The sequence below is a fragment of the Azolla caroliniana genome, unplaced genomic scaffold (assembly GCF_043228905.1).
Source record: "Azolla caroliniana isolate FFs.n. ecotype wild unplaced genomic scaffold, voAzoCaro1.0.p SCAF_2, whole genome shotgun sequence".
In the NCBI taxonomy this organism is placed as follows: Eukaryota; Viridiplantae; Streptophyta; class Polypodiopsida; order Salviniales; family Salviniaceae; genus Azolla; species Azolla caroliniana.
The window spans coordinates 4,603,873-4,626,435 of NW_028230437.1; the positions used below are offsets into that span (position 1 = coordinate 4,603,873).

The window sequence follows — 22,563 nt, forward strand, 5'->3', positions numbered from 1 at the left end:
AAGAAGAGGTAAACGACTAAGTCCAGCCAAAATAGGAGTCGTTTGGTTGGACAACCCTAGATTTGTGCAACCCATTAGTGGTTCCATTCCCTCTAAGAAAGTTAGCAATGTGTTCTTAGCCCAAGTAACTGTTAGTACTAAAAGTACCCCTCCAGTACATGTCTCAGCACTCCTAGATTCCGGAGCTAATTTTTGCTTCATGGATAGGAATTTTGCCCAAGCTCATCAGATATCCCTAAGAAAACTCCCGTGTCCAGCCTCTGTAGTAGTCATTGATGGTCGTCCCATTGCTTCCGGAAATATCATAGAAGAGTCAGAGCCCGTTAATATTGTCCTAGATAATTTAGCGTGTGTAGTATCATTTAATATAATTAGTATCCCAGAACATCCCATTGTTTTGGGATTACCATGGTTCGAATTACATAACCCAGACATAAATTGGAGAACAAGAGAAATCCGGTATCGACAAACCCGAGGATCTACTCATAAGATTGCAACCATTTTGTTACATCAGTTGCGTGAGGAAGGACGCAAGGAAGAAATGTTTCTCTTCGCAGTATCAGTAAAACGCTCCAACACCACTAAAGAGGAGTCCACCGTTCAACTTCCAGAGAAGTATCGTCATTATGCCGACGTGTTCAATAAAGTACAAGCCAATACGCTTCCTCACCATCAACCGTATGATTGCCCCATCGATTTACAACCGGGAAAAGGGCCACCATGGGGACCAATCTACAATTTGTCACCAACCGAGCTAGAAGTTCTTCGAGCCTATATAGAGGAGAATTTGGCAAATGGTTTCATTCGACATTCGAAATCTTCATCCGGCGCACCCATTTTCTTCGTCAAGAAAAAGGATGGATCACTTCGTCTCATCGTAGATTACCGTGGCTTGAATAAGGTCACCATCAGGAATAGGTACACACTTCCCCTTATCTCAAGTCTTTTAGAATGGATCGACTTACGAGGAGCATATAACCTCGTACGGATCCGACCAAGAGATGAATGGAAGACCGTGTTTCGCACCAGATATGGGCACTTCGAGTATACGGTCATGCCATTCATCCTCACTAATACGCCAACAGTCTTCCATTCTAGCACATGGCAAATGATATATTTTGAGATCTCTTGGATGTTTGTTTGATCATCTATTTGGATGATCTATTGGTTTATTCGAAGACCCAAGAAGAGCATGATTCTCATGTATTGTTAGTACTAAAACAACTTTGAGAACATGGTCTTTATGCAAAGTTGGAAAAATGTAGTTTCGAGTGCAACAAGGTAGAATTTCTAGGCTATGTCATTTCCTTGGAAGGCATCTCCATGGATCCGGCTAAGGTCAAAATGGTGGTAGAGTGGCAGACTTCGCGTTTGTTGCGAGATGTGCAATGCTTTTTAGGCTTTGCCAATTTCTACCGCAAGTTTATACAAGATTTCTCAAAGCTTGTTCTGCCTCTCACACAACTCACCAAGAAGGGACAATCGTTTGTTTGGTCTGAAGAAGCAAACATGGCTTTTGAGGGTCTTAAGAAGGCATTTACATCAGCTTCTATTCTGGCTCATGTTGATCTAGAAAAACCATTCATCATCGAATCAGATGCGTCGGATTTCGCATTGGGTAGCATTCTGTCACAACAAGGCGATGATGAAAAGCTCCATCCTGTGGCTTTCCACTCATGCAAGTTTGAGGCTGCCGAAATCAACAATGAAATTCATGATAAGGATCTATTAGCAATAGTGGACTCTTTTACGCAATGGAGGCATTTTCTAAAGGGATCTTCTCATCAAGTCACCGTATTCAATGATCACAAAAACCTTGCCTACTTTTTGAATGCTTGTGTGTTAAATTGACGTCAAACTCGATGGGCCTAATTCCTCACTCATTTTGACTTCAAAATTACATATCGTCCGGGGAAGCAACAAGGGAAGGCAGATGCATTATCACGACGCTCGTATCTAGCACCGCGTCCTGGCGAGCTAGCTTCCGATAACCAAAAGCAAGTAATCCTGGGACCAGCACGAAGCAACAAGGGAAGGCAGATGCATTATCACGGCGCTCGTATCTAGCACCGCGTCCTGGCGAGCTAGCTTCCGATAACCAAAAGTAAGTAATCCTGGGACCAGCACGACTGCAAGCAATAGAGGTTTTCGGAATGCCCTTGGATTCCCACGTTATCGATACCATATGTGAGGACTTGAAGACATATGCTTTTGCCCAACCCATTCTAGCACAAATCGATCCTTCTCGAACATCTTCTTCACAGTCGCAACAACCAGGTACGGACTATCGACAATTCAAATGTCATGATGGATTACTATTCTTTAAGAAACTGTTGTATGTTCCTAGTGGTTCTTGTCGCCTTCAAGTAGTCCAAAACTGTCATGACACATATACAGTTGGGCATTTTGGTAGTACTAAAACATTAGATTTAGTACAACGATCATTCTGGTGGCCCCATATGCGATAGTTTGTCGAATATTTTGTTCGGACTTGTGATACATGTTGCAGAGCAAAAATGCCAAGGCATCATCCATATGGTTTATTAGAACCATTACCAATTCCAAGCAAGCCGTGGCAATCCATTCCTCTAGATTTCATCACAGATCTTCCGGTCTCTAAGGGATTCGATGTGATCTTTATAGTAGTAGATCGATATACAAAGATGGCCCATTTTTTGCCATGTACTAAGGAAATCTCCAATGAGGAAACCGCCTAAACTATCACGTGTGAAGTATGTCGGCATCATGGTCTTCCCGATAATATCATCAAAGTATGTCGACATCATGGTCCTCCCGATAGTATCATCAGTGATCGTAGACCCCAGTTCGTCTCGAAATTCTGGAAGCACCTCTTTAAAATGCTCAAGGTCACTTGTAACCTCTCCTCCAACTACCACCCACAAACAAACGGCCAAGTAGAACGAACAAATCAAATGTTGGAGCAGTATCTTCAGTGCTTTCTAAGCTATCATCAAGATGATTGGGCAGATATTCTCCACTTCGCCGAATTTGGGTATGATAACTTTGTCCACTCATCCACAAAGGTTACACCATTTTATGCTTATACGGGCTGTCACCCCCAGTGGTGTGTATGTGAAACCCCAAAGTTACCCACAAATCCTTGCGTAGAGGATCATTTGGAGCGGTTACGCAAGATACAAGCAGATTTATCTACTCATCTACAGCAAGCTCAACAAACACACAAGGTTTACACGGATCGTCATCGGCTTCCATCTAGTTTTAACATTGGAGATCGGGTATGACTACTTTGACGACACATCAAGACTACTCGCCCATGCGAGAAGTTGGATTATCGACGATTAGGTCCTTTCCGTATTATCAGAAAAATTAATGATGTCGCTTTTCGTCTCGATCTACCTCCACAACTTCAGGTACATCCGGTGTTTCATAGTTCTCTCCTCGAACTCTATCAAGACAACACCATCCTAGGTTGTATTAAATAACCTCCACCCCCGATCGAACTTGAAGATGGACCTGAGTACGAGGTTGCCATCATCCTCGATTCCAAGATTGTTCGCAACAAGCTCTACTATTTAGTCCATTGGCTAGGATATAGTCCCAACGAGAATACTTGGGAACCAATAGAGAATGTAACCAATGCTCGTGCTCTTCTTAAAGACTTCCATCGTCAATATCCAAACAAACCGGGTCCTCAATCCAAAAAGACTCGTGACACTCATCGTTTTAAAAGGGGGATAGTGTCATGATATGGCAAGACTCGAACCCATGACCTTATGTTACATGGGTCGACCTCTTGACCATTAAACTATTTGATGTAATACAAAGAATATTATTTTCATTTAAGTTTTACTATAGAAAATTGATGTATATTCCAGATTTCTTTGGAACATTCTAGAAACTTCAGGAGTACTCCTGAGAACACTATAAAAGGAGGCACAAGGCATTATTTCGAACCAAATCGGTTCAACGCTAGTCTTAAGCCTCCTAGCTACTATTGTATATTCTCTTAACATAATATATATCTTTTGTTATCATCATTCTCTCTCTCTCTCTCTCTCTCTCTCTCTCTCTCTCTCTCTCTCTCTCTCTCTTCACTGATCCTTTCCTTCTCTCGAGAGTTCTACACCTCCCTTAGTACTAATCCTCATCTTTTAGTACTAATTCCTTATCTGTCTTAGTACTGCTCCTGACAAAGGGGGATTTGACCTTTTCTTTATGTAATGTGTCTCACCCCTTACTATAAAAGGGAGTGAGGGGCCATTTTTGAGGTGCTTCTATTTTTGGGGTTTCCATTAGGGTTTCGGAATTTTGGGTTTTAGGATCTCGTTTAAGGGGTTTCATTTGTCTTCTTCTTCTTCTTCTTCTTTTCCCCTATCCAGTTAGGGTTTCATGTAGAGGGTTTACATTCGGCCTACATGTCCACAGTTGTAATTGGTGTGGTGCTTTCTATAATGTATCTTGTCTTGTTTAGAGCTTCTTCTCTTGAATCTTAATCTTTCTCTTCCTTCTCGGTTGAACTCACAAGCTTCTCTCTCTCCTCTTACTCCCTAGTCCAAGAACCCCGTGGTCCCGTCCTATCCAACACGCTGTCGCTATGTTTTGCGGGTACGTGTAGAATTCTAGGCGGGACCATGGGGGTCTTGGACTAGGGAGTGACGGAGCGTAGGAAGCCAACTTCTCTCTGGTTCCGACTGCACTGATTGTGGCACAAACTGGAGCGATTCCGGACGCGTACCGGTGACTACCAAACGCGAGAGAGGAAGAAAAGGAGAGAACACGCGCGCAACACCGACACAACACACACCTCTTATGTACAGGAAACACAGGGAAGGGAAAGCACTCGACACCAACAGAGACACAAATATGCACAACCCTGTATATATATATGATTACAAGAGTGAGTTACAACTCCGACTCCGACTCCGAACCGGACTAAGGTAGGTTAGGTCGCAACAGCAGTTTGCCGCCAAGCCGCCGTTGGGGAGCTCTCGGGCTCGTCGCACCGACCGGGGTCTTGCACAGGAGGCCGAGCAGAAGCAACCTACAACAGGGAGAGATACAACCCCGGCCGCGAGCCGGCTACGCACAGAAGAAGAGAAACTAACCTAACAGCTTGTCGTCATAGCTACTGCTCAACTCCTCGAGAAGGAGCAGAAAAGAAACGAAGAAAAGAAAGAATGTAGCTAACCCTACAAAGAAACACAAAACGGTATACCCTTAAGACTCAAAATGGGCAACCCCTTCACAAGAGGCGCTCCCTTCCTTTTATAGAACAAGGAGGGAGATGCGTTACAATGTGGGATAAATCCCGACCTACATGGGATTCTCTGTCCCGACTTGACTACTCTTCGGCGCCATAAAGGCGCCCTCGTTATTCACACTAAATGTACAAGGGTGAGCGCACATGCTGCACCCCGCCGATGTAGCCAATATTTCCCGGTTTCCGCCTCTGGCAGAAATTCTTCACGACATCCGCCGCCACCAAACTGCACGTCCATCGGTACGTGCCAAATTCGGTGAAGGGTGAGAGATTTCGGCCAGTGAGAAACCATTCAATCGTAATCCGCATCCTGGCTCGCTGCTGGTTTGAATCGTCGGCCTCGGTTCTTCCTTCGCGCTTACCTCCCCGTAGGCTCATTCAACCCGTCGATGAGTCTTTTGCCGCGATCTCCATAGTACGTGTACTTCCGCAGGCCCTTGTTCGGCCGTATGCACACCCCGCTCTCCGTCGTATGCCCGATGTCCTCCGCTTGAGGAACGCCCGTAGTGGCCTGCTTGGCCTCCGTCGACCATTCGTGCTGTCCTGATTGTCGTCCCATGATGTTTCGCGTTGCCTTCGTCCTCTCGCTGCCACCTTCCTTCTCCATGGTCTTACGTCGCCACGTCGGCTCGAACTGCCATGGTCTCCGGAACGGTGTGTAGGATCCTTCTCTGGCCTTCTACGCGCTTCCTCCGAACCGTGCAACCCATCTTCGCACTCACCTTCCCGCTCCGGCACCTCCGTATGTTGCATACCCTCGTCCGTTGTTTGGCATTGCCTGTGCCACGCTCCGGTTCATTGCACGCCTTGTCAGCCCCTTTCCCGGCCAGATCGTGCATCACCTCTCATCCGCATACCGGTGTCCTCCGCATCCGAGGAACACCCCGTAGTAGCCCGCTTGGCCCTTCCCGTTTTGCGCTGCTGCAACAGGTCCTGAGTCTTCCGCTCGCCGTCGTCCCCTCGCCCCACCAGCTTGTCATCCTGGGCTTGCCGCGTCAATCTTCGCTACTCTGACTGAGCTGCCGAGATCTACGAAGCGAGTGTGGAGGATCGTCCTCCGGACTCCCTTGTCATCCCCCAACTCCGACCCTGTGCAGTCCACTATGCACTCGTCACCTTGTTCCCAGCACCTCCCTTGTGTCGTCTTCCACTTCCTTTGTTCGGCACCGCCTGTGCCGAACACCGTCCCGTAGTCATGCTTCGATCCGGCCCGCGATGGCCACTTGCGAGACTCTTGTTCCGTCCCAGGTGCGCCTTTCCGGCCCGACACACCTCCCCGTGTTTGCCCCTACCGGCTCCTTCCAAAACCGTAACCGGCCGGTAAGGGTTTCGCACTTCATCCGCCCCCGTCTTATCGACTCCCGATCCGCTATCTCGTGTCGCCGGGTTCCATTCCCTGCCGCCACCGTCCTTCTCCCTAGGTCTCACGTTGCCATGTTGGCCGAACTGCCGAAGTCTCCGGATCGGTGTGAGGGTCCCATAGGACTGGACTTCGTTTCTCTGCTTGCCGAAATTCGGGTGTCTTTTGTCGGAGTCCTTTGCGACTCTCCTCGTGTCTTCCGCGTAGCCGGGTCCCGCCTTCGTGTTGCTGGGTCCCGTTTCCCGCCGCCACCAACCTGCTCTCTCAGTCTCATGTTGCCACGTTGGCTGATCTGCCGGAGTCTCTGGTTCGGTGTGGGGATCTTGTAGGACCGGACTTCCTTATGCCCACTGACATTTCTGGTAGGTCCGATTCGGTTAGTAGCCGCTTCGCCGGCCTGATACCTTCTTTCTCTGCTTCCGTCGTCCGTTCACACTCACCTGCTGCCACCGTCCTCTCCTATAGGACTCACGCCGGCACTCAGGCCGACAGCCGGATCGATGTGAGGATCTTCGTGGGACCTCGGGTTGCCCGCCTTGCCGCCGCCACCGCCCGTCGCTCTGTTGGGAGACGGGTCCCTCCGGATGGGAAGGGAGAAGAACAGTGCCGAAACGGTATGAGGAGTACCCGGCTACGGAGAGCCGGATGATACAGGCCCGGTGGAAACCGGATGAGGAGTACCCGGCTACGGAGAGCCGGATGGTGCAGAACCGGAGGAAGAGACATATTCGTAAATATGTTTCTGAGAGCCCATCGAGGCTATATTTGTAAATAGCCGAAAAGTCATATTAGTATAAATATGACTTAGGGCAAACTAGTTGTTGCTGCTGTTATTTTTCTTGTTGGTGCAAGAAGAAGAGAGAGCACGTAACTGTATAGAGAGAGAGAGAGAGAACGAGGTCGTTGCCTCTGTTGTAACCGCCGCCTGTGGCGAAGATCGTGAGTCTGAGGTCGTTGCCTCCGTGAACTCACTGTTTTGTACATTCTTACATAGTGACAGTTTGCAGCTTGTGGGCTGCCGTGGTTTTTCCCCTAGTTTGGGGTTTTCCACGTAAACCTCCTGTGTATTTCCTCTTCTTTTGAGTCGTGTTCTATTCCCCGTTTTATGTGTGTCAATATAAGCTCAGTTGTGGCCGAGCGTTGTGCATAAGGAACGTGGGAGTTCCCGTCACGCTCTAGGCGTCACGCTGGCACTCGGGCCAACCGCTGGAGCCTCTTGTTGGGATTTCGGTCCCTTCGGATGGGATGGTCGGATGTCGGAAATGAATGCCGACGAGCCCGGTTTCGGTTTCGGATCCGGATGATGAAGACCCCGACTTCGGAGCCGGATGACGAATGTACCCGGAGAGCGATCCGAATGCAGGGACATATCCGTGAATATGTCTGCTATGGGCCCCTGAGGCTATAGTTGTAAATAGCCCCAAAGTCATATATGTATAAATATGACTTAGGGCAAACTGTTCTAATGTTGCTACTCATTTTTCTGTTTTTCCACTCAAGAGGAGTGAAGAGAGAGCAGCCGTGAGAGAGAGAGAGAGATAGAGCGCGAGAGAGGAAGAGGTAGACGCCTCTGTGTATTTCCGCCGCCTGTGGCGAGGACAGCGAGCTCAAGGTCGTCGCCTTGCAGCTCGCCATTGTATACTTCTCTGTATAGTGTTGGTTTGGAGTCTTGTGCTCCCGTGGTTTTTCCCGTCTAGGGTTTTCCACGTTAATCCCTGTGTACTCGCGTTTTTTTTGTTTCTCCGTGTGGTTCCTATTTTCTGCTCCATTGATCCGCGATTAATCGGTTGTGGCCGAGCGAAGAAGGGGAATAGAAGGGTCGATTCCCAACAATCTGGTATCAGAGCGAGCTGTTGCAGAAAATGGAAGGCGGCGGCAGCGGGCAGCCGGGGATGATGGTGCTGAATGCGCAGAATTACGCCGACTGGAAGATCAAGATGGAGGATCTTCTGATTGTTCGGGACCTGTACGAACCGATTGACAGGTCAGAAATACCGAAGGGGGTACTTGAGTCGGAGTGGAAGCTCCTGAACCGGAAAGCCGTAGCGACGATCCGACAATATGTCGATGTAAGCGTCCTACAACACGTGGCGAATGACACCAACGCATATGAGATGTGGAAGAAGCTGTCGGGCCTCTACGAGAGGAAGAATGCGTTGAACCGGACCTCCCTGATGAGGAAGATAGTGAACCTCAAGTACCGGGATGGCGAGAGTATGGTTGAACACGTAAGCACGTTCATGGGATTCGTGAACCAGCTTGCGGCGATTAAGTTCCCGTTGGAGGATGCAATGCAAGCCATCATTCTGATGTGTACATTACCGGAAAGCTGGGAGAACTTGGTGGTGACTCTCAGCACCTCCTGCACCGAAGATAACCTGTCCTTACAAACGGTAAAGACAAGTATTTTGAACGAAGAAGCGCGTCGGAGAGATAAAGAACCGGCCTCCGACTCGAAGGCGCTGCTTACCGAATCGGATCGGGGAAGACAATGGAACCGGAGTCCGCAAAGACGGGAGAAGTCGGGGACCCGGTCGCAGTCAAGAGGAAGGCCTACATGCTTCCACTGTGGGAAGCCGGGGAAGGCCTACATGCTTCCACTGTGGGAAGCCGGGGCACTTCCGAAAGAATTGTCGGCATTACCGAAAAGACAACGGAGCCGACGACACCGATTCGAAGAAGTCACCGGAGAGAAACGGGGCATACCGGGGAGCCACGGACCGGAGAGGTTCGGATCGGCGAGGGCAGGACCGGAAAGGAACAACGGCACTCGCGGCAAGTGAGGAAGAAATCATGCTCATCACCGAAGAAGGTGAACTAAACATTGCCGACGATGAGACGACCTGGGTGGTCGATTCCGGAGCATCGTTCCACCTGACCCCGGAGAGAAGATACTTCTCATCCTACACAGCCGGTGAGCATGGCTGTGTTCGGATGGGAAATGAAGGTACGTGCCGGATTGCCGGCATCGGAGACGTGTGGTTGACAACCCCGACCGGATGCAAAATGCTGTTGAAGGATGTCCGACACGTTCCGGAGGTTCGATTGAACCTGATTTCGGCCGGGAGGCTAGACGATGAAGGCTACACAGGTAGCATCCGGAACGGCGTAATGAAGTTCAGCAAGGGGAGCCTGATAGTGGCTCGGGCCCGGAAAGACAACACACTGTACCTAATGAATGCCCGGCTATGTCCGGAAGAGCTGAATGTGGCAGCCGACACTGCCGGTGAGCTGTGGCACAAAAGACTGTGCCACATGAGCGAGAAGGGGATGAAGAGGCTTGCAGAAGACAACCTTATTCCAGTGAAGCATGTGCACCTGGAGAAGTGCACCGATTGCCTGGCCGGTAAGCAGAACCGAACCTCCTTCCACTCAAGGCCACCGACGAGACGTAGCGCACCATTGGAGTTGGTGCACACTGATGTGTGTCAGGTAGAAACGAAGTCACATGGCGGAGCCCAGTACTTCGTAACATTCATTGATGATCACAGCCGGAAGCTGTGGACGGCACCGTTGAAGACAAAGGACCAAGTGTTGTGCGTCTTCAAAGAACTCCACGCGAGAGTGGAAAGGGAATCCGGCAAGAAGCTGAAAGCGATACGAGCGGATAACGGAGGGGAATACCGGGGGCAGTTCCAGGAGTACTGTCGCTCGAAGGGAATCCGACTCGAGTTTACTGTGCCGAAGACGCCGGAACTGAACGGGCTGGCCGAGAGGATGAACCGGACCATAATGGAGAGGGTCCGGAGTATGCTGGCGCATGCGAAATTACCCAAGGGATTTTGGGCTGAGGCAATGTCGATGGCGACATATGTGATAAATAGATCACCCTCAGTACCTTTGGACGGAGACACGCAGTTCCAGGAGTATTGTCGCTCGAAGGGAATCCGACTCGAGTTTACTGTGCCGAAGACGCCGGAACTGAACGGGCTGGCCGAGAGGATGAACCGGACCATAATGGAGAGGGTCCGGAGTATGCTGGCGCATGCGAAATTACCCAAGGGATTTTGGGCTGAGGCAATGTCGATGGCGACATATGTGATAAATAGATCACCCTCAGTACCTTTGGACGGAGACACGCCGCAGAGAGTGTGGACCGGTAGGGAAGTATCCTACCGGCATCTGAAGGTGTTCGGGTGTCTCGCATACGTGCATGTGGCAAAGGACCGGAGAGGAAAGCTAGATCCAAAGACCCGGCCATGCATATTCCTCGGTTATGGCGACGACGAGTTCGGCTACCGAGTATGGGACCCGGTCGACAAGAAGATATTCAGGAGTCGAGACATCATCTTCATGGAGGACAAGACACTCGCCGACTGGGAGTCGGAGAAGAAGATGAAGAGCTCCAAGTCGACCGGTGAGGATCAACTCTACGAGGAGCAGTCCCGACCGGCAAGGGACCGGTTAGCACTCGAGGATTCGGCCGAAGACGGTGAAGAAACAGAACCGGCTGAAGAAGATGAAAATGATACCGGAACCGGCCCCGATCCCGAAATGGATTCGGATGAAGAAGAATCGGAAGAACCGGCTACCGAAGCTCCGGAACGGAGATACCCTCTAAGAGAGAGAAGGGCCCCCCGGAGATTTCCGGAACCAGAGCACGTGTTGCTAATCGACGAGGGGGAGCCGGAGAGCTTTGAAGAAGCAAAGCATGACACCCAGAGCCGCAGGTGGCTGAGTGCCATGCAGGACGAGATGGATTCCCTGCATGAGAACCACACATATGAACTTGTGGAGTTGCCGAAAGGAAAGCGGGCACTTCGAAACAAGTGGGTGTTCAAGCTGAAACCGGGAGATGCCGGAAACCCCCCGAGATACAAAGCCAGGATCGTGGTGAAGGGGTTTCAGCAGAAGAAGGGCGTCGACTTCGACGAGATATTTGCCCCGGTAGTGAAGATGACCTCCATCCGGACGGTGCTGAGCATAGCGGCAAGCATGGACCTCGAGGTAGAACAGATGGACGTGAAGACGGCATTCCTTCACGGTAACCTCGATGAAGAGATCTACATGCAGCAACCGGAAGGATTCGAGAAGAAAGGGAAGGAGCACCTGGTATGCCGATTGAAGAAGAGCCTTTACGGACTGAAGCAGGCTCCCCGACAATGGTACCGGAAGTTCGACTCCTTCATGACCGACGAAGGGTACCTCAAAACGCAGTCCGACCACTGCGTGTTTGTGAAGAAGTTCGAAGGAGGAGACTTTCTAATACTCCTCCTGTACGTGGACGACATGTTGATCGTCGGACGGGACCAGGTCAAGATACGGATGCTGAAGAAGGCTCTTCACCGAACCTTCTCAATGAAGGACCTGGGTCCGGCGAGACAAATACTAGGGATGCACATCATCCGGGACCGGAAGAAGAAGCAGTTGTGGCTGTCACAGGAGAAGTACGTGACGAAGGTGCTTCACCGGTTCAACATGTCGGAAGCAAGACCGGTCGGATCGACCCTCCCGGCAAACTGCAAGCTGTCCAGCAAGCAAAGTCCCAAGACAAAGGCTGAAAAGGAGGATATGATGAAAGTGCCGTATGCCTCAGCCGTCGGGAGCTTGATGTACGCCATGGTGTGTACGAGACCGGACATAGGATATGCAGTCGGAGTGGTGAGCCGGTACATGAGCAATCCCGGCAAAGAGCATTGGAACGCGGCCAAGTGGATACTCCGATACCTGAAGGGCACAGCAAACGTGTGCCTCCGATTCGGCTCCGGTAGGCCCGAACTCGACGGCTTCACCGATTCGGATATGTCGGCTGATGCAGATACCAGCCGGTCCACATCAGGGTATGTGATGACGTATGCAGGGGGAGCTGTTTCGTGGCAGTCGAGGCTGCAGAAGACGGTTGCGTTGTCAACCACGGAGGCGGAGTACATGGCAGCTGTTGAAGCCGGCAAGGAAATAATATGGATGAAGGACTTCATTAGAGAGCTCGGTATCCGGCAGGAGGAGTACCGACTCTACTGCGACAGTCAGAGTGCAATCCACCTTGCGAAGAACGCGGCCTATCACTCCCGGACGAAGCACATCCAGCGAAGATATCACTGGATCCGGGAAAGGATAGAAGACAAGGAGTTCGTGCTGACAAAGATCCACACGGACGAGAATGGGTCGGATATGCTGACCAAGGTGCTCACACCCGACAAGCTGGAAGCATGCCGGAAGAGGATCGGATTGGAAAGACATCCCATGCCGAAGTGAAGGGGGAGTTTGTTGGGATTTCGGTCCCTTCGGATGGGATGGTCGGATGTCGGAAATGAATGCCGACGAGCCCGGTTTCGGTTTCGGATCCGGATGATGAAGACCCCGACTTCGGAGCCGGATGACGAATGTACCCGGAGAGCGATCCGAATGCAGGGACATATCCGTGAATATGTCTGCTATGGGCCCCTGAGGCTATAGTTGTAAATAGCCCCAAAGTCATATATGTATAAATATGACTTAGGGCAAACTGTTCTAATGTTGCTACTCATTTTTCTGTTTTTCCACTCAAGAGGAGTGAAGAGAGAGCAGCCGTGAGAGAGAGAGAGAGATAGAGCGCGAGAGAGGAAGAGGTAGACGCCTCTGTGTATTTCCGCCGCCTGTGGCGAGGACAGCGAGCTCAAGGTCGTCGCCTTGCAGCTCGCCATTGTATACTTCTCTGTATAGTGTTGGTTTGGAGTCTTGTGCTCCCGTGGTTTTTCCCGTCTAGGGTTTTCCACGTTAATCCCTGTGTACTCGCGTTTTTTTTGTTTCTCCGTGTGGTTCCTATTTTCTGCTCCATTGATCCGCGATTAATCGGTTGTGGCCGAGCGAAGAAGGGGAATAGAAGGGTCTATTCCCAACACCTCTAGGGCCAATGTGTGTAAGGTCGCGGCACCGCCGCTTGTCTCCTCCGTTCTCCGCATCGGCCTCTTCGGCTGGTCACGTTCACCTGCCACCACCGTCCTTTCCTATAGGACTCATGCCGGCACTCTGGCCGACAGCCGGATCGGTGTGAGGATCTTCGCAAACCGCCTGTCCGCAATTCTTTGTCTTCGTCCCCTCGCCACCACCGATCGTCACTCTAGGTCTCACGCTGGCTCTCGGGCCGATCGCCGGAGTCTCAGGAACCGGTGTGAAGGATCCTCCTCGGGCTCGTCATATCTCTGACCCTTATCCCGAGCCTCCCTTCTTTCGCAAGCCGAGAGGGTGGCTCGCTCCACACCCTCTCCCGTGGTACCGACGTACCGTGTTCTCAGCCTCTCGTAGGCCTGCTCTCTTCCTCCCTCCCGGAATGGTTATCCGGGAGTCCGCTCCGCCCGGTTCTCGTCCGGGTCCTCTAGATTGCCGGGTCCCGTTCTCCTGTCGCCACCGATCTCTCCTATAGGACTCACGCCGACACTCGGGCTGACAGCCGTATTGGTGTGAGGATCTCCGTAGGACCGGTCTTTGTTCTCCTCTTCATCCTTTGTACTACTCCCGAACTCGTCGTTGCTCTCCTTCTCGCGTACCTGCCTCCATCTCCCATCTCTCCATGTCTCACGCCGGCGCTCGTTGCCAGCTGCCTGAGTCTCCGGATAAGACGTGGTGTTTCCGTCCCGTAATGATTTGCGGACACTCGTTCGGGGTACCGCTCCCCAAGCACGTTCGTTGAGAAGCATCTGGACTTCGATCGATCAACTGCCGCCTGCACTTGATTCTCCAATGTCCGGAGTTTTGGGCAGCGGTGTCCGAAACCTACCGGTCTCTCTCCGCAACCTCGCTCGCTAGCTTCCCGAATTGCGGCCTTCGCCTGGCTTGCTTGTGTCCTCATGTAAAAGAGGGTGATTAGTTTCGCACCCTCTTCCGCGCCGGCACTATCGCACCGAACCGAGCCCTACCGATCGGGCTCTATAGCCCGTCCCTGGTCTTTCACGCCTTGGGCTTGTTTCGGTTGAGTCATCCACATCCGGATCACGCTCCATCCGAATCGGAATGGCGATCTTTCCGTGCCGCCTCCATCCTTGGCCTCCTCGCAGGCCGTTTCCCATCCATCATCGTTGGCATCGTGCCAGGACTCTTCGTCAGCGCCTTCCTTCTCTCCGGTCTCATGTCGGCACACAGGCTTGACCACCGGAGTCTCCGGAATCCGCGTGGAGGGCTTTTCTCCGCTCCTGACCTTGTCCTCGGTCGGCAATTCTCCACAAGTCGAGAGGGCATTATGTCCCACACCCCCTCCCGTGGTACCGTGGTACCGGACTTCCGCCATTGCGTGGCGCAAGTCCGTCTCCTTGGTCTCGGCTTGCGGCCTCAATCTTTCCACTTCCTCGAGCATCGCCTCGAGAGCTGCGTACGCCTCCGCAATCCTGGCCCCAACGTCGACCCTTCCTGACTCTCTTTGCCGTTCGGCCTCTTCCCGATGTGATGGCACGCCGTCGCGTGCCTTCCTCTTAGCCTTCTCAACTCGCTCGTCATCTAGCTGTTGGCACACCCTTCCGACCTTTGACCAGTCCTCGGTGAGGCCATTCGCTCCGTCCTCGTCTTCGAGCTCAATCCCGATGGCCTCCCGTTCCGCTCGGTCGATCGACTTAACGAACAACAGGACTTTGTCCGCCCCCACCAAACCTTGTTCCCGCTCCGGGAGCCGAGCAAGCTGCCGCTCGTACTCTCGAAACGCCTTCATTGCGCCTTTGTGGGTCTTCGCCGATGCAACCCACTGGTCGAAGTCGCGTCGTCCCCGGCTCTTCCGACGTCCTCCATACACCTATAGGAGTGCCTTTTCGAAGGCCTCCCACGAACTATGAGCTTCTCGGAGATCCTTCACTTCCGCATGCATACGGACGACGACGACCCGACAGAAGAACTACAACCTCAACGCCTCGTCTACGTCTCGCTCCTCCATCTCCGCGTTGTAGGCTTTCAAGTAGGATGGGACTTTGTCCCCGTTGAAACGGCCGACTCTTTCGACCACTCGCTCAACCGCTTGTTGCGCTATCTCTCATCTTGCCGTTGCTTGTCCAAACTCCCTCACTGCTTCGACAAAAAGTTGTGCGAAGTTGTCTTCTTCCAACTCTATCCTCCCTTGCCGCCCTTCACGTCGGGTTCACCTAATATGTCGCTATGTTTCGCGGGTACGTGTAGAATTCGAGGCGGGACCACGGGGGTCTTGGAGTAGGGAGTGACAGAGTGTAGGAAGCCGACTTCTCTCCGGTCCCGGCTGCACTGATTGTGGCGCGAATCGGAGCGATTCTGGACGCGTACCGATGACTACCAAACGCGAGAGAGGAAGAAAGGGAGAGAACACGCGCGCAACATCGACACAACACACACCTCTTATGTACAGGAAACACAGGGAAGGGAAAGCACTCGACACCAACAAAGATACAAATATGCACAACCCTGTATATATATATGATTACAAGAGTGAGTTACAACTCCGACTCCGACTCCGAACCGAACTAAGGTAGGTTAGGTCGCAACAGCAGTCTGCCGCCAAGCCACCGTCGGGGAGCTCTCGGGCTCGTCGCGCCGAGCGGGGTCTTGCACAGGAGGCCAAGCAGAAGCAACCTACAACAGGGAGAGATACAACCCCGGTCGCGAGCTGGCTACGTACAGAAGAAGAGAAACTAACCTAACAGCTTGTCATCATAGCTACTGCTCAACTCCTCGAGAAGGAGCAGAAAAGAAACGAAGAAAAGAAAGAATGTAGCTAACCCTACAAAGAAACACAAAACGGTATACCCTTAAGACTCAAAATGGGCAACCCCTTCACAAGAGGCGCTCCCTTCCTTTCATAGAACAAGCAGGGAGATGCGTTACCATGTGGGATAAATCCCGACCTACATGGGATTCTTTGTTCTGACTTGACTACTCTTCGGCGCCATAAAGGCGCCCTCGTTATTCACACTAAATGTACAAGGGTGAGCGCACATGCTGCACCCCGCTAATGTAGCCAATATTTCCCGGTTTCCGCCTCTAGCCGAAACAACATTTCGACAAGTCGAATCCGACTCAGCTCCAGTTGTCTACAATGATAGTCAGGGTGTTGTCGCTTTGTCAAAAATCCGGTTCATCACAACGCCTCCAAGCATATCGACGTTCGATATCACTTTGTTCAGGACTGTGTTATCTCCGGAAAAATCAGCCTCGAAAAGATATCTACAACCGAAAATGTTGTAGATGGGATGACCAAATGTGTTTCGGCGGATCGATTCCAAACCTTACGACACCATATGAGCGTAACTAAGAATCAATCTGATTAAGTCGGCCAGTCATGATGTTTTTTGAACAATTGACTTCGATAACTAGAAGCTTGGTCTTAGTTTTCCCAATCTTAGCCAGTTTGGCCTTTTGTTTTTTGAAGTTCACCGACTCGAACAAAATTTTCAATTTGTTTGAAAAACCTTGTATCAATCTGTATTGTACATTTATTTCGATTTATAGATTTTCGATGTATACGCCCATTATAGGGGAGTGTTGAATGCGGGTCTCTAATGAACTTATTCACATTTTCTCCCTTTGTATACACTAGGTTTAGGCTATTTATGTAAATAGTGAGAAGGGCAGTAGCCCTAAGTTAGTCAGTATATAAACTGACTTTGTAACCTAGCTTTCATGTTTTATTTTTTGTTGGTTCAAATATAGTTCATCTTTTGCCTAACGTCTCTCTCTCTCTCTCTCTTGCGTTCTTGCGTTCTTGTTGATCTTCCTTCTTGATTCTGTTTCTAGTTGCCATCAATCTTCTTCATTGCATCTATCAACGATCTCCTCACAGAAGAGTGTCGAGATTGTTCCGCACCTACACGGCCGTGTTCTGAACAGAAAGGTACAAAGGAACAAGAAAATCAAGGATAGGGACATAGAGATTTAACGTGGAAACCCCTTAATGGGAAAAACCACGGGAGCCCAAAAACTCCGAACAAAATCGCTATAGAAGAGTGTATCCAAGATCACAAGGCCACAACCTTGTGCTGATCTTCATCTATCTCAGTAGACGGCCATTATAGTGAAGCAATAGAGAAGTCACAAGACACTAGACCCAGTTATAGTGCAACTACCGATTTGTAGTGATCGCACTCGAGCCTCGACACATAGTGAGCTCGTTTAGTGTTGCACACAGTCCTTGCACTCACTTCTATCCCTCCTTGTGTGTATATAACTCGGATCATACATCACATATATACTTATTATATATAGGGTTCATTTTAGGTTCGGTTTGAACAGTTAGAAACTGCAGTTTAAACGGTTTAAAGGTTTTTTATTTTATTTTTCAAATTAAAAAATAAAAATAAAAAATTGTTTTTAAACAATCTTTTCATTTTCATGCCTTATTCTCACATTTTAGGAAAATCTTTAAATTTTAAAAAATTTACATAATGAAATATTTTAAATTTTAAAATTTGAGCTAAGTTGAAAACCAAAATCGAACGACGAAACCGTGGTTTTACCAGTTTAATGGTGTCATGGTTTGAATTTTTTTTAATGGTTCAGTTTAACGGTTTCGTGGTTCGGTTTAGGTTTCGAAATGTTTAAATGGTTTGGTTTCAAACCGGTTTGGTTTTGACCCTCTCGAACCGAACCGAACCGTTGCCGCTGACTGTTATTGAAAAGGAATCTAGTGCAAATATCAAAATCTTAAGGTCAAATGGAGGGGGAGAATATTTTTTTCTCAAGTTTTCAAATTTTTTGTATGAATGTGACATTCGTAGGCAATTCACATGTAGGTATACGCCCCAACAAAATGGGGTTGTAGAGAGAAAAAATAGTGTGATTGCTAAAATTGCAAGATGTATGCTGAATGAGAAAAATATGGCTCAGTATTTTTGGGTTGATGCAATGTTTACAACAGTTTACCTCATTAATAGAAGTCCAACTACAAGTGTGCATATAATAAAACTTGAAGAAGAATGGTCTGGTAGAAAACCAGACTTGTCACACTTACGAATATTTGGTTTTGTATGCTATGTTCATATACCAAGTGAATTAAGGAGTAAACTTGATGCAAGTCTGAAAAATGTATATTTGTGGGTTATTCCCTTGAGCGAAAGGGATATTGATGCTATAATCCAATCACAAAAGAGCTTGAGTAAGTAGAGATGTCATTTTCAATGAGTTAGCTTCTTGGTATGAAAATCCTAACAAGTTGCAGATACATGAATTTGAGAAAGAAAAGAACTTGAAATTCAGGAGATTTCACAAGACAACATAACCTTGAGTGGACCGAAGAATTCAAGTAGTTCAAGTAAAAGTAATATAAGTTCATGGATTGGTAAGTTAAGAAGTTCTTTGAATGCTCGAGAGAGTACAAATAAAGTTAAAGGTAAAGAAAAGATAATTGATAATGATCAACTATGGATAGAAGAGCCAAGTATAGAAGAAGGGGGAGATACTACAACTCAACCTAGAAGATCAACAAGAGTAAGACATCATGTTCAGAGATCAACATATGATTCCTTTATGATTAATCATTTTGCTTATATGTTGTAAGTGGTGAAAATAAAAGAACCATCAACGTTTGATGAAGCAATAAAAGACGACAAATGAGAATTAGTAATGGATGATGAAATACAAGCATTAGTGGAAAATGGAACGTTGGTATTAGTACATACGTAAGAGAATGTAATGCCAATTGGTTGCAAGTGGGTGTATAAGGTAAAGTATAATTCAGATGGCTCAATTAGTAGACAAAAATCTAGACTAGTTGCTAAAGGCTATGGTCAGAAATACGGTTTAGATAATGAAGAGACATTTAGTCTAGTTGCTAGAATGTCAACAGTTAGAATTGTGATTGCACTTGCACTTGCAACTAGCAAAAATTGGGATTTGTATCAATTAGACGTAAAATAAAATAAATTTTGAATGGTGATTTACAGGAGGAAATATATATTGAACAACCAGATGGTTATAGACATCCTAAATATCCTAGTTACGTTTGCAAACTAAAAAAAGCATGGTATGATGTTGAGAATCAAACCCAACTTCCCCAATGAAATGGCTTTCACACTAACAGTGGACACACTAGGTTAGTTTTGTAAATAGCAAAAAGGGTGGTTGCCCTAGGTTAGGTTAGTCAACCCTTTGTAACTTAGATATTGTTGGATGTAATTTTTGTTTTTGCTAATATAGTTTCTTGTCTCTCTCTCTCCCTCTCTCTACTTTGTCTTGCACACACACACACATCACCTTCCACTGCACAGAATGACACCTGATTCTTTACATTGTATCAGAGCGTTGTCCATCCAAGTAAGGACAACTAGTCACTGGACGATCTAACTTCTGGTAATCAGCTTTATTCTCAGTTGCTTCAAAACAGCTGAAGCAGAGATCGTAGTTGAAATTCTTGCTTGATTTGTACCTCGGCCCTATTATAGGACACTTGTGACAAACGTCACACTCCACTCCAAGATACATAACAAGGTATTTCTATTTATCTTCTTGGTTATATGGCTTCTCTTCATGGTGATGTGATGAACCAGGATCCTTTTCACCAACATCCGACTGTTTTTTTCCTTCAGCCTTATGAGAGGAAAATTTGTTCAAGTTGTTCAAAACCTCTTGACATGTTTCCTCCAACTTGCAAGTTGAAAATTTGGTCACGTTGTTCAACACCTCTTTAAGTGATTCATTGGCATTATCTAGAACCTCTCTAGTTAATTTTGGATCAATGAATTGTGTGGTGTGAGTTTGCAAAAAGTTCTTGACCAAACCAAGAGTTGCTCGAGGAAAGACAACTTTCAATAGATTTTCAATATCCACATTGGGAATACTGTTACCATTATTATTACGACTGTTGTTCTTGTCATCATTATTATTCTCCACCGAGGAGGGTTTTGCTTCATGAGCTTTTTCTTTACCTTTTTGCTTCTCACTAGGGACTCAAACCTCAAGTCAGAGTGGATTACATCCAAGATTCCTTTGCTCACATTCCTCTCTGTCTAGAATGGAAGTCAGCGTTGTTCCCCTCACATATGCCAGTGCCTTACTCTTTCGGTAAAATTCGGGAGTTTGATGACGACTCCTTTCGATTGCATGTTCTAGAGCTTCTGGAGATTGATGTGGCTGATTCTCTTGTGCCATAGTTTCAAGCTGGTTTCAACTTCGAAGCCTTTTGCAAACATGGTCAACTTTACCTCATTCGATTTGAGGATGAACATTCGGCCTTCTCGTCGGCAGTGAGCTATGAGTCAACTGTCTTTTTCAATGAAGCACCCTTCATTGTTGAGCCGCACTTGCATGCCTTGTTCTACTATCTCGCCGACTGAGACCAGATTTTTCGTGATGGTTGGGACATGCAGAATGTTCTTGAAGTAGGCTTGTTTGCCATCGTTCCCAAATGGGACATTTCTAACATGCTGAATGGGGTGAGTTGTGTCATTCCCAGTTTCGACATAGCCTAGTCGATCGGGCTTTCTCAACTCTCGAAACCAATCTTCGTGAGATGTCATGTGATTGGACGCTCAAGAGTCGACAAACCATACATTATCTCAAGGAGAGGTGTTGGTCAAACCTTGTGCCAATATCGAGTGTGCTTTATGCCTTATTACAAACATTCCGCCATGGTCGTCATAATCGAAATTCGTGCCATAGTTCGTGAGTTGTCAGCTGGTCGAAGCCGAATCTTGTTTCTTCTTTCGGCACTGCTCGTAGTGGCTTAGTTTTCCACAATCGAGTTGTTTTGGTGGCTTGATTTGGCAAGATGACTCCCATCGACTGAAGCAGAGTATAAAGCACTATCTCATGCAACATGTGAAGTAGTATGGTTGAGTAAGTTATTATCAAATTTACAAGTACGTCATGATAGATTTATGCTATTGTGCGATAATATGTTTAGACTTATATACTTGGCGAAAAGTCTTATGTTTCATGCAAGGTCAAAGCACATTGAGGTGCAATATCACTTTGTAAGAGAGAAAGTACTATCAAAAGAAGTAGGATTATTGTCATTTTGATAGTAAAGGTGCAGATACATAAAGTATGGATGCGTCACATGAGATTTGATCTTGTAACCTTAGCCTCAAAGTCATTTAAGGCTTTATCAATTGACCTCTTTTTCATTTACATAAAAAAATGTAAACACAATATTAAATAAATTGTAATGTAGGGAGATAAAGAACACTTGCGCAGCACGTGGCACAACACATGTCTGCCACATGGCATTCATGCTAGGCTTTCCCACACCTATATAAAAAAGTCATTGTATCTCTTATCATATATGAAAAATCCTTTTTTCCATTGCTTAGTCTCTCCCTCACCTTAATAGTTATATTGTTACTATACGTATTTATTTATTTATTTTCTTAATAGGTCTTAGAACCCTCCACGCTTTCATCTACGCATTGAGAGTTATAGTTCTTTACATATCCAATCGAGTTTGACTTATATTTAATAACTTTGCCTCAATCGTTTTGAAGCTTGTTATTGAAATTTCTCCTCTTCGTGGTTGCCGAGCTTGTTCATTAAACTTAAGTGATATCTCAAATATGGATATCTTTTAGCATCCATCCTCCTATCTCAGATTTTATGTTTCTTCAATCAATAAACTGCTTACCTCGTCGTGGTTGTCGAGCTTGTCATTAATCATTTTGATATCTTAAGCATGGATATCTGTTAACACCCATTCTCCTATCTCAGATTTGACATTTATTCAAACACTAAACCTCTTGCATCAGATTTTAACCATTCATGTAATACGAGGTCATCTATAACCGATATGACGCTTCTTCCAACACGTGAACCTTGTTCAATCATGATTTGTAAGCATGAACATTTATTGCATATTCATTTTCCTTCATCCATTTCATCAATGGAATAACTTAAATGATGGTTGTCTTGTTTAAAAAATCATCATGGTTTTGGAAAAGGAATAATATATGAATACGTGATTTATTGGCCTATTCAAAATGTGTTTCTAATATCCGAAATGTGTTGATTTATCACGTTTACAGGTTCCATTTAAAAACATTAGTCTATCATTGCTTAGTGTAGTCTATATAGCCTGATCTACTTTCACAAGAAACTCATTTTTTTT

General features: G+C 47.6%; 1 protein-coding gene across 1 annotated transcript; it reads left to right on the forward strand.

Annotated features, from left to right (window-relative positions):
• Positions 1 to 18,344: 18,344 nt before the first annotated feature.
• Positions 18,345 to 19,487, forward strand: LOC147867170 (uncharacterized). The gene is made up of 2 exons (XM_087339667.1): positions 18,345 to 18,621; positions 18,700 to 19,487. Exons 1-2 carry the CDS (start codon positions 18,345 to 18,347, stop codon positions 19,020 to 19,022), a joined length of 600 nt encoding a protein of 199 aa, XP_087195793.1. The 3' UTR covers positions 19,023 to 19,487.
• Positions 19,488 to 22,563: the final 3,076 nt, after the last annotated feature.

Coding starts and splice junctions, on each gene's coding strand:
- LOC147867170 (XM_087339667.1), top strand. CDS start 18,345: ATGGCTCAGTATTTTTGGGTTGATGCAATGTTTACAACAGTTTACCTC. Junction 18,622..18,699: donor CCAATCACAAAAGAGCTTGA/GTAAGTAGAGAT, acceptor CATGAATTTGAG/AAAGAAAAGAACTTGAAATT.